The 12275-nt window shown below is 42.0% G+C and overlaps 1 protein-coding gene across 1 annotated transcript in view; it reads right to left on the bottom strand.

Moving 5' to 3' along the window:
• Window positions 1-11786, bottom strand: part of EPDR1 (ependymin related 1) — a 28939-nt gene extending 17153 nt beyond the window's left edge. The window contains 3 exon segments of the mRNA XM_047753288.1: window positions 11164-11492; window positions 11494-11735; window positions 11738-11786. Coding sequence (XP_047609244.1) covers window positions 11164-11492; window positions 11494-11735; window positions 11738-11786 — 620 coding nt within the window.
• Window positions 11787-12275: the final 489 nt, after the last annotated feature.

The following is a 12275-nucleotide window of genomic DNA, read 5'->3' as shown; positions in this document are numbered from 1 at the left end:
GGAAGAGCCTGTGGATGAAAGGAACTTGGGGGATCTTTTGGTCGTGGTATGCCCACCTACCTGTAGTGGAGTGTAGACTCACTACCACCCTACTTAAAAACTTTTCTAAATATGGCTAGGCAGTGTAATTTAATTCTCAAAAATTATTCTTAACCATGAAGATATAGGATATAAAATATAAATGAATAATAACCATAAAACCATTATACAAATCCATTAGCTTACTGTTAAAAATGTAATTTTGAGGAAAAAAGATAGAAAATACAAATATTTGCATGAAAAGGAGATATCAATAGATAAGGTGAAGTTGTTTAGGAGTTAAGAGAATATCAGGTACAAGCTTGTTATGATGATAAATATGATCTTGATGAAATAAAACTTTTCTAGGAAAATATAAATAACCAAAACTAACTCCGAATTAAACAGAAAGTTAAGCAGATCAATAACTAGAGAAAAAAATCTTTACAATGGCCCAGTGAGATCTTAGATCTTTAATCTTGAAAAAAGATCAATGAGTTACTTCTTCAGAAGGAGTTGGGTCCACATGTTTTCATGAATCAGTTTTTTCCAACCTCAAGACTATAGGGGCATAGAAAAATATAGTAAGCTGGTCAATTCTTTTATAAAGCTACAAAAACTTGACATTAAAATATAGAAACCACAAAAATACAAACTATAGATCAAGCCAAAAATATAACTACACATAAAGTGTTTAGATTAAAAACAAATATTAAGTACAATATTAGCAAATCAAATCAAGTGGACTATTAAAAGGACAATACATAATAATACATTAGAATTTCTTTCAGGAATGCAAAGATGGTTTAATGTTAGACAGTCTTTTAGTACAAATTGCTAGGTTGGGGAAGTTTATGATCCATCCTAGTTAGAATAAATTCTTTATGAAATGTCAGAAAAATATTTACTGAAGGTGATAGCATATTTTTGTTAATCCAGCAGCCTGTAGAAGACTTAACTGTGACAAATTAAAGACACTCACATTAGAGTGAGACTCATGACAAGGGGTCTGACATCACTGTAGGTATGTCACTTTGCCCTTCAGTTTCTTGTTTATCCTATTTGAAAGCACTAAAAATAATTAGACTCCTTATAAGTGTGAGTGTGGGAAATATGAGCATCCATATTCTGCCAGTTGAAATATCAGTTGGAACAAGTTTCCTGAAAAGAAAAGTTGTCAAAAAATTATAAATTCGCAAATCCCTTTTCTATCATTTCTTATCCAGAAATGTGTCCAAAATATTTTTAAAGTGGTACACAAACAATTGCACATAAATACAAGGTTATATATGTAGTTGATTATACTAATGAAGAAGAAAGGGGAAAGAAATATAACTGTCTCATAATAAGGGACTGCTTACACAAACTCTGTTTTATGCATTAGCCAGAATACCAATCAGTAATTGTACATGATCCCATTAAAGACTGCCTAGTGGCATGAGAAATATGCACAATGGTTTGTTAAATTAAAAAAAAAAAATCACCTGGCATGTTTCCATTTTAATTTTAGAATTGTATATGTAGAAACAGAAATTTAAAAACCCAGAAGCATATATATCAGGGTTGTTAATCCTGGACAACAGGATTATTAGAGATCTTTACTCTTTATTTTGCTCTTCTCTGTTATCTAGATTTTCCACCATGAAAATGCTACTAATCCAAAAGCCATAAAAATGGTATTTATTCATTCAGTACACATTCATTGAGAATTTCTATGTGCCAAATACTTCTGGGCGCTGGGCTTTTGGTAGTAAACCAGACTGATCCAGTTCTTTTCTCGCTCCAGGGAAAAGAGACAGACAATAAACACCAGACAAATGAACTGACAGTGACATGTGATGGTGCGTGCTCGTGGGGAGGGCTTTTGTGGGGCAGTCACAGAGGGCCCCTCTGAGGAGGTGATGGGCTGAGATCTGAATGAAAAGCCAGGAGTTCAAAGATGACAGCAGCAAACTAGTCGGTATGCATGAGTTTGCACAACATTGTTAAATGAAAAGCAGCCTATTATAAAACAGTATGTAAACTGTGCATCTAAAAATCTCCCAGGATATTTAGAAGATGTTACTAGTCATCGTATCAGTTTGGCAATTATGGGTGATTTTTACTTTTTTCTCTTTGCATATCTGTATTTTATATATCCATTTATAATAAACGTATGTTATCATTGTTACTCATTCCCTCATTCAAAAGAAAATGTACTCAGGCCTGTTCTATGGTGCTGGAAATACAGCGACAACCAGAGAAAAATCCCTGACTGTATGGCACTTTTCTTTGGGTGAAGGGTGGCAGAGGAGAAATTTATAAAAGGAACAGACTTTTAAAATTTTAACAGTATATTAATAAAAGTGTTAAATAGACAAATATCTTGAACATAAAGGCCAGTGAGCTGGGCTGTATGAGAATGTGGAGAGGAGGAACAGTCTAATTTGAGAGTGGGCCATGCATCTTTTTTAGGGAAAAGCTCTCTTAGTAGAGAAAACAACAACACAGGTGCCAAAGGAGTGAGCATGCTGAAGCTGTGGACGGACAATGAAGTGAAGGTGTGGAGACAGTGTGCAGAGGGGGTGGTGGAGGGGGAGATCCCACAGGTGGTCGGGTCCTTGCAAAAATATATCTTCTGAGAGACAGACATAGGAGGGTTCTGAGCAGACAAGGGACATGATCCAACAATTTTTAGCAGAATCACTGAGGCTGCTATGTTGAGAACAGACCACAGGGAGCAAGGGCAGAGGTAGGGGGACTCGTTACGAAGCGATTGCGAAAAAATCCAGGCAAGAATGATAAAGGATTGGACCAGGATGACAGCGAAGATGTGGTCAAATTCTTGTCTAAAGTCTGGGTCTGTATCAACATTAGAGTCAATAGAGTTTGTGTCTTCATTGCTCATGGCCAGTGGGAGAAAAAGAAAATCAAGGATGACTCTAAGTGTTAATCCTGAGCAACTGCAGTTGCTATCAACTGAGATAAAGAAAACTGCAAGAATACCTTTTGTGTGTTTATTTGTTTGTTTGCAGAGGAAGCATTAATTTTGGACATGCCAAGTTTGAGATAAGTATTAGAGATCCAAACAGAGAACTCAACCAAGCATCCGAATATTCCAGTGCAGAGTCCAGGAGAGAGCCCTAGGCTGGAGAGAGACCTGTGGGAGTCCTTCAGGTAAGGATGGCATCTGAAGCCATGATCTAGATGAGATCACCCAAAGAGGGATGTAGACAGAAAAGCAAAGGGATGGAAAGCCTGAGCCTTGGAACATTCCACCCTTAATGATCCAAGAGAAGAGGAGGAAGAGCAAAGGAGACAGAGAAGGTAAGAAAATGAGGTGGAAGGATGGAAACTAGAAGAGTGTGGTGTCCTGAAAGCCACGTGTAGAAAGTACATCAAGACGGAGGAAATGACCAACAATAAAATGAGAACAGATAAAAGATCACCTGATTAGTAATGTGGAGTGCACTGCCCTTGAGCAGGGCCCTTTCAATAGAGCTGTGATGGTGAAAGTTTGACTGGAGGGGGTCCAAGAGAGCATGGGAGGACAGAAAGGGGAGTTAGCATGAGATCTGCTTTAAATAGAAGGGGAGAGTGGGGTTTTGGTTAATAAGATCAAGAGAAGTTTTTTTTTTTTCTTGAAAGCTGGGTAAAATAAAATAAATTACAAAGGGGGAAAATAGAAGATTTTTACTGGAATTGGGGAAATATAAGCCTATCACATTTATTCCAGGAAAAACAAACCACTAATTGGTGGAATATTTTCAGATCTTTGGGCACTTTGCCCCTGACCACCATCTTTGAGGTCAGAATCAGGAAGAAACAGTTCAAGGTTAATGGAGAGAAATAAAGATGTTAAAGCAGTATGGCAACCACCTCTGGCTTCTATTTATAGATTAGTCTTATATCCGACCCATCCTTTGACTCTCCTGGGCTTATCTTCCCTGGAACTTCTTTTTCCTCACTGCCCACTTTTTCCACATCCCAGCATTGACCCTCTGAAATCCAGGGTCAACAGATCCACAGAATTGAGACTCTTAAAGCAAACTTTATGTGCTTCCAAGAAAACCTCTTTCTTGGAGAAAAACTCAGTATTGCAAATGACCACGGTTTATTTTTCGAGGATCAAAATGCCACAAGCAGTCAAACTTCCTGAATTAATAAAATATTGGGTCCAGCCATCACAGATCCAGAGGAGGGAGTAAGGGCAAGGAAATAATTCTCCTGAAATTCTAAAAGCCATGATTTCTTTCAATGTAAACCCAATCCATGTAAAACAGGGCTCAGGATCAAATGTATTTGTCAACCACTTCATATTAATTTATCTCTCCCAGCCACACAGACACATTCTGAAGATTTACAATGATGTTACCCCGAGAAATCTCAAAGAAAAATATACAAAAAAATGTAACCTTCCCTTCCCCTCTTTAAACAATTTAGTCTAAAGCCATTAGACTTTAGAGCAAAACAAAGTGGGTGTCTGCATGGCCTGGACTAAGGTGCAGAGCCCAAGTGGAAGGCATCCCTGTAGAGAGCAGATATCATAGCAACACCTGATTGGTTACCTATCGCAACTGAATAACAGGAGCCAGTTTCCTCACTGTCTGAAAAGGAGTTACAAAAATAAACAGGAGGAGTTCCATGGTAGCTCAGTGGGTTAAGGGTCTGGTGGTCTCTGTCATGGCTCAGGTCGCAGCCATGGCATGGGTTCCGTCTCTGGCCTGGGAACTTTTGCAGGTCATGGGTATGGTCAAAAACAAAAAAAAAGTAAATAGAGAAAACTAGAATGATCTATGTAGTGGATCAGAATTAGAGATATTTGTATAAATACCTCTATGTATTAGAATTGGAAGCTTAGAAATAAACATAGATTTAAATGTGCGTACATATGGGTGAATGAGTGAGTAACTCTGTGTGTGTGTACATTATGTCTTCAAACCTATATTCCATTGCTTCACCCAGTCAGAGGGCCTAGAAGCAGTGCCACCCAACAGCCATGAGCACAACTAGAGCAGGGATCTTGGCTTCCAAATATTATTTTCCAGTAAAGGCAACCAGAGCTTCTTGAAAAAAATGGCTTATCCCAAGACTCTGGCAGAGAAAGTATGGATGATCTTGGACTATCTTGCCAGGAAGCAAGGAAGTGCTCAAAGAATAGGAGACTTATGAAGAGAACACAGAAGCCACCTTGAAGAGGTTCCCACTGGCCAAATCTGGGGCAATTTGAACATCAAATAAACGGTGAGAGCAAATGCAATTCAATGAGAATCCCTGAGTCCATGCTGATATAAATAAATATATAAATACATACATACATAAATAAACAAATAAATAAAAGCTTTAATGGAGAATGGGATATGTCCACAATCTTAAAATGTCTCCCTATAAAATACTCATGAATTACAAAATATAAAATTGTCATGTCACACTGAAGAAACCTTTTAGACATCGGAAAATCACGTGATCATCTGAATGTAATAGGAATAGTATATTAACTCTGTGATGTCCCTACTGTAGGTGAAATAGCATAAATCTAATTAGAAGGAAACATGAGACAAACCCAAATGAAGGGACATTCTACCAAATAATTGGCCTACTGTCTTCAAAAGTATTGATGTGCAAGAAAGCCTAAGGAACTGTTCCAGATAGAAAGAGACTAAAAAGACAACCCCTAAATGCAGCCCTTGAACGTAAACTGGGTCCTTCTTCCATGAAGAACATTATATGTGTGAATGAAATCTGAATTTTAGATGGCAGAAATGAATCCATGTTAATTTCCTAATTTTTATGGTTGTGTTGCATTTATGCAGGAGAATGTTCCTGAATGTGTTTCATAGGAAACACACACTGAAGTTTTTTTTTTTTGGGGGGGGGGTCGTGGGGATATCAAGTTGGCAACTAAATCTCAAATGGTTCAGGGGAAAAATAGCTATGGACCATAATTGCAAGTTTTCTGTAACTGTGAGACAGTTTCAAAAGAAAATTATATATTTGGAGGGGGAAAAAAAAAATCTTATCCTGATTCTCAAACACATATGATTGTTGAAGTTGCCTGGTGTGATAACATCCCTTGGAATTAATCTTCCACAGCAGCTCCTTGGAGGGGCACTTCTGTAAGCAGTCCAATCGATTCCTTAGTATATGGCAAGGCTCCATAGAGAGGACAGCCTTCTGAGCCTGGAGCCAAAGCATGGAAGGGCAGCCCTTCTCTTCTCTGTTCATGAACACTAGCTCAAGTGAAAGGGTGAAGGAAGACAAAAGAACTCTGAATTTATCTACACAAAGGGACAAATTGAGAAAAAGTTTGGAATCTATGTCAAGTTCATTGCATCTTAGTAGAAACAAGAATCAGCCTAAAAAGTACAATTAGTGCTCTCAAGGTATTATTTAATCTTACCTGTACTTAGCTTTTAAGGAAGAACCCCTAAATATTTAGTATAAACATTGTAGGTATCATTAAAATCAAATTAAAAGACGAAAAATACTAACATTCCGAGAAGTGAAAAGCCTTGTGGGGGTGAAGCCAGGATTAGAAGGCATATTTGCTATCCCAGGACTGTCTAAATGAATGTCCATGCCTATCCACTACATTCGGTGGTTTTCTCTAAGAATAGGGAAGAGAAATGATATTCTGTTCTCTAAGAAATAGAGTGTTCTGGAAAAATTGAGACATAGATGAACTGTTCAGAATTTGAATAAGAATCCACTTGTCACTCCATTTAAGACATGTTTTTTTTCTTTCATCTTTTACCAAAAAAAAAAAAAACCACACACAAAAAAATGTAGGACTGGTAGTTGAATAATCACCTAAGATATATCCCTATCTTCCTAATGCATAATTTCTTAATGCTTCTCTGCTCACTCTGCATCAGCAGCTTCATTAATTCCAACTCCCAATCCACCATTTTGTAAATAAGAGCAGTAAGTTACCGCTGGCCTCACAAAATTCATTCAGTATCTACATTGCTTCTCCCATAAAGTTCAATATATTACTGAAATATAAAATAACCTTTTTGCCTTTCCTTCAGTCTTCCAAATGTAATACTTGTGAGTTTACAGGAAAGACAGTTGGAACCAGAAAACAAAATAGTATCAATTACTAATATTTCCCATTCCCTGCTAAGACTTGTCTTATCTGAAGCTTGTAAAGTTATTTAATCTTTTCCATCATCTCAGGGAGAAGAAAGCTGGAAAATCCTGGTCATTCCACAGTAACTATCAGTGGGATTTTCCATAACTATCTGGATGCAAAATAAAAATCTTAAGAAGTTGATCCAATTCTAAAACTTACTTCTCAGCTTACTAATAAATATGAAGAGACAACCCATCCATATTTTATTCAAATAACATCTGGTTTCTTGGGCAGATTGCTAATACCTGGAAAAGTTTCTGAGTTTGTTCCAACAAATCTACATTTAAAGAGCTTAAAAATGCATTTCTGCACTAAACATTCTTTTCTACATCTGACTCAAGGCCAAAGATGGGACTGTGAGACGGAACCTTGCCAAGAAATTGGAAAGAAGGGGAATAAAATTGCCTTCTAAAAGCTAAACTGTGAAATCAACACTTAATGGATCAGGGCAGAGAAATGAGAAATGACCACATGGACACAGGGAACATATTCAACATCCTGTAATAAACCATGATGGAAAAAGAATATGTACAACTGAATCAATGTGCTGTACACCAGAAACTAACACAACATTATAAATCAACTCTACTTCAATGAAAGAAAGAAAAAAAAGGAAGGAAGGAAAAAAGGTAGGAGGGAAGGAAGGGACCGCATGGGGACCAGAAAGCCTCTAGGCCAGCAAGACTGTGGCCCCACTAAAGATACAATACACACATCTAAGGATTATATTAATCTATCATGGAGTCATAGAAGAAGGGTTGCTAAAACAACCTGAGCAGTACCCTCCAAGGCTCCGTGCAGAGTGGAGGGAGTCTGGACCAGCAACGCTGGGTAGCATAGATTTGGCAACAAGGCATGTCTTTGGTGAAAATGATGTATCACTTTATCTTAGCCTGATTGCCCTGGGCTGGCCTCTCTTATTCACGATAGAAAGCTCAGCACTGAGCATATGGCCTAGCCTAGAGCAGGCAATCATTAGACTCCGTGAATTTGCTCCAACTCTTTGCTCACAACCTCCTGATTATAATTTGGCTCTCCACACAATTCTGCCTACAGGGAGAGAATGACCTAGTCAGATTTGAGAATTCTGGACCTCATGCCAGATACAGCATTCACTGAAATGTACAGTGTAGCACTGGAACTTGCTTACTCCCAGCCAGCTCCCAAAGGAAAGGCCCTTGAATGTGCTGCCCATCAAGTTTCTGAGCCCACAGGGCTGGCAGCGAGTCTCTGGGCCATGGTAAATTCACCAGGATGGCAATGATGGTGGTGGGGATGGGGACAGCTGCGGCCACATGCTGAGCACCTTCTGCACTGTGTGTCAGACACTGGACTATGTGCTTTGCATACCTGAACTAATTTCATCCCCAGAACACTGCAATAAATTAGGCATTAGTAGTATACTCACTGAATAACTTACCCAAAGACCCACATTAGGAATCTGGATTCAGACACAGAGTTGTCTGACACTAAAGCCTAATTCCTTAAGGCTTGAACCCTCGAGTTCTCCTGGCCAGAGACCTCATCAGCAGTGTGCTTTGGGCTGTTCCAGTCTATCCTCAACATGACTGTTCATCAATACACCACTACTGTGCAAGGCTTCACAGCAGTGCACACAAGAGTAGCACTGACCCTTCATCAGAAGTGCAGGGAGTTCCCGTTGTGGCTCAGCAATTAATGAACCTGACTAGCATCCATGAGGACTTGAGTTCGATCCCTGGCCTCGCTCAGTGGGTTAAGGATCTGGCTTTGCCGTGAGCTATGGTGTAGGTTGCAGACGCGGCTCAGATCCCGAGTTGCTGTGGCTGTGGCATAGGCCGGTGCTATAGCTCCAAATGGCTCCCTAGTCCGGGAACCTCCATATGCCATGGGTGCAGCCCTGAAAGACCAAAAAAAAAAAAAAAAAAGTGCAGAAAGCCAAACCCCATCTCCGTGAACACATCATCATCTAGTCCAATCCATCAGTACCATTAGCTTCAGAAGCCAAAAATGATTCTCCCTTCCCCCTCACCACCCTGCAACATGCCATCTAATCACTTGCACCTCCTTCAGTAAACCTCTTCCATATCTTTAATACTTCCCTAATGGTTCCACTTCTCACCCCCACCATTGCCACTCCCCATCTTTCACCTGGATCTCTCTACAAACATCTCCCAGGTCACGTTTTGGCTTCTTCTCTTGTTCTCATTTATTCTCAACGACACATCCAGTGCTCTTTATAAAACCCAGTCATGGCATCTGAGTGTTTAAATAGCCTTCCCCCAGTCCCCAAACTCCCATCATACTCCATGCTTCAGTCTAACAGTGATTGGCCTGCAGTTGTTGGAATATACTCAGCCCTGTCTGCGGCAGGATGTCCCGGAATACACCTGCATCCCCCGGACCAGTCTATCTTCCACACCCTCTCTGTTCTGCTTGGTGGGGGTTTTGGGACTCACTCCTGTTTCACCTCCTCCAGGAAGCCTGGGTTAGGTGCCTGTCTCAGGTGCTCTCACATACCCAGCTCATCCCTCACCTCACTGAATGGAAATTTTTAAAGTGACTCCACCCACAGATTCTGACCTCCGTGCAGCCCAGGACTCACTCTAATTATACACAGTGCTGGAATTGAAAAATGCTTGGTGAATGAATGAATGGATGAACAGGAGCCCAGTATATCATAGGTGTCAGAATCCACTCATTTTCCTCGAGTCCCAGCTGTTGATCTTGAGAAAGTTGTTTAATCTCCCTTAATCTCAGATTCTCTGTCTGTTAAATGGAGATCATGAAACCTGCATCATCAAGTTGTTGTGAAGCTTAAACTAAATCATATGGTATGTGGAACATCCTTAGCACCATGCCTTATACAGATAAGTGCCCACACGTTGGTTGTTGCTGATATTATTACAAAGTACTTTGAGACCTAACCAAAAACCCTGATGTTCTTGAAAGGCCTTGCAGACATTTCCAGTTCCCCGTGATGACTCGGCTGCTTCAGGCCTCCTCAGCACTCATGGTTTACGTTTCATCACGCACTATCTTGCATTCTTGAATATAATGCTTTATAAGGTTCTGGTGCTACTGTACTGCTTTCAAGCTGCCTAATACTTCAACAAACGCTTTTAGGTGAAATGATATCAAATTTGCCCCAGAACTTTCTGCCCACTGGAGCCTTAAACCAGGGACATTCACATAGCACCTCTTAATAGTGCAAATGCCATACAGAGAGGTCAGCATAACTCTGGGAGGAACTCACAGAGAGAAACAGGAAAGGGCAGAATTGACAGGTGGTGATCCCAAAATAGAAATCAGGTCTAAAAGGGGTCAGAAGCAGGATGAGATCTCAGAAAGAGGGTGCTTTTTGTCACAACAGATGAAGAAAGGTGAATGAACAGACCAGTGGTTTAAAAAAAAACATTGTAGGGTAACCCCTCCATGTGCAGCCATCAAAAATCCGTAGGGGCCAACTAATCAAATGGCAAATAAGAACACATAAGAGATCCTGTTACATAAAAAAGGTACAGACAATATAGGCTTTTTGATCACAAAATGTAAAACTTACTTAAATGAAAATTTAAGGGAGGAGACCAAAATTTAAACGGTTGTGACAAGGCAATGAGTTTATCTTCTTTGATTCCACACACCTTTGGCAGTGTTGCCACTATCCTTAAAAAAAAATTTTTTTTTTAATTCTTTAAAAAAAACGGACATATTCTGTGTACAGATGGCTCCTGGAAGAGATGAGATAGTGCAGAAGACACGCCCTAGGCTGAGGGAGGCACCAGGAGCCGCGAGGCTGACTCAGCAGCCTTTGAACGTGGGCCTGGGGGTTCTTTCCCCACGGCTACTGCCCCGCTGGGTTTTACTGAGTGCCCGTCGGCAGGCAGCCCCCGGTGGGCCCAGCCTCTGACTTGCTGTCTCCAAGCGGCCCTCTCCGCCAAGTTTGTCTCTGATGGGAGGGAGGCGCCGCGAGTAGGCTGGAAACCCCTCTCCTCAATGCAGCTCCCACGACCTCACCCGCCCGGGGCCCCCAAGCCCCGCAGTCGACGTACCTCTTGCAGGGGATCAGCGCCTTCCGCTCGTCCAAGACCCGCACTCGCTGGTTGAGGCCGTCGTAGGAGAGCAAGGCGCGGCTGTAGCGCCCTGTGCTCTGCCGGTACAGCACCTGGCGCCCCTCCCACTGCTGCGGCGCCTGGCATGGGCGCTGAGCACTCGGTGAGCCCCCAGCCCCGGCTCCCGGCGCCGCTGCCCCCAGGCTACAGAGGCCGCCCAGCGCCCAGACCCAGAAGCCCCCTAGCAGCCAGACACTCAGGGCCCCCCGGGCCACGCGGAGGAGAGCGCGTCCCGGCATGGCCGTGCGCCGCGCCCACCGCCCCCTAGGACCAGCCGGAGCCCAAGGGGGCGCTGAGCAGCTTGGGCGCAGCGCCGCGCCCGGCTTTCTCGCACCCGATCTCCGCCAAAGTTGCTGCCCCTCCCGACGGCGGCCTCTGCAGCTGTGGGGATGAGAACTTGCAAGGCCCGAGAGCCGGGACCGGGGCCCTGGGAAAGCTCCGGTGAATCGTGAGGGAGCTGTTTCTGCCTGGGCCGCTGCCCGCTGCAGCTTCTGTTTTCACTTGCTCTCTGCTGCCAACAGGAAATGCAGTGGCAGTGGTGCCACTAGCATCCTGAAGGACATCCGCGTTTTAAAAGGGGGGGGGGGGGGTGGGGGGAGCGATGAGAAGGAATATGTTTTTCTGCTACCTTGAACAGGTAACCAGCACTGGGAAACAAACTTAAGGTTAAGGGTACCAAGGATGCTGTATTTGCTGTGCCCCTGTCTTTTTGTCAAAAGAATCTCAACTTCTAACTCCAAATTAAAAATAGAACGAATCTCTTCCCGAAGAAATGAGAGCATTCGTTCATCATGGCCGTTTCAGCTCCCACTCATTATAGAGCCTAGAGGACTAGAAAGTAGGGCCTTGCCATTGGGCTGAGGACTCAGGAACAAACCTCAGCCACATTCGCAGTGAGACTGCTCCCCTCACCCCTCACTTTTCAATACTGCAGGCCTAGAGGTTTGTGTGTTTGGGAGTTAAGGATCATCAAGAACCAAGTAAACTGGGTTTATGATTTATGTTTGTGTGATGTTAGGATCGCTAACGTAGAATCAAGAAAAAAGAAGCAA

Source organism: Phacochoerus africanus, chromosome 11 (genome assembly GCF_016906955.1).
Source record: "Phacochoerus africanus isolate WHEZ1 chromosome 11, ROS_Pafr_v1, whole genome shotgun sequence".
Lineage (NCBI taxonomy): Eukaryota > Metazoa > Chordata > Mammalia > Artiodactyla > Suidae > Phacochoerus > Phacochoerus africanus.
This window is presented reverse-complemented; position numbering and strand designations above follow the sequence as displayed.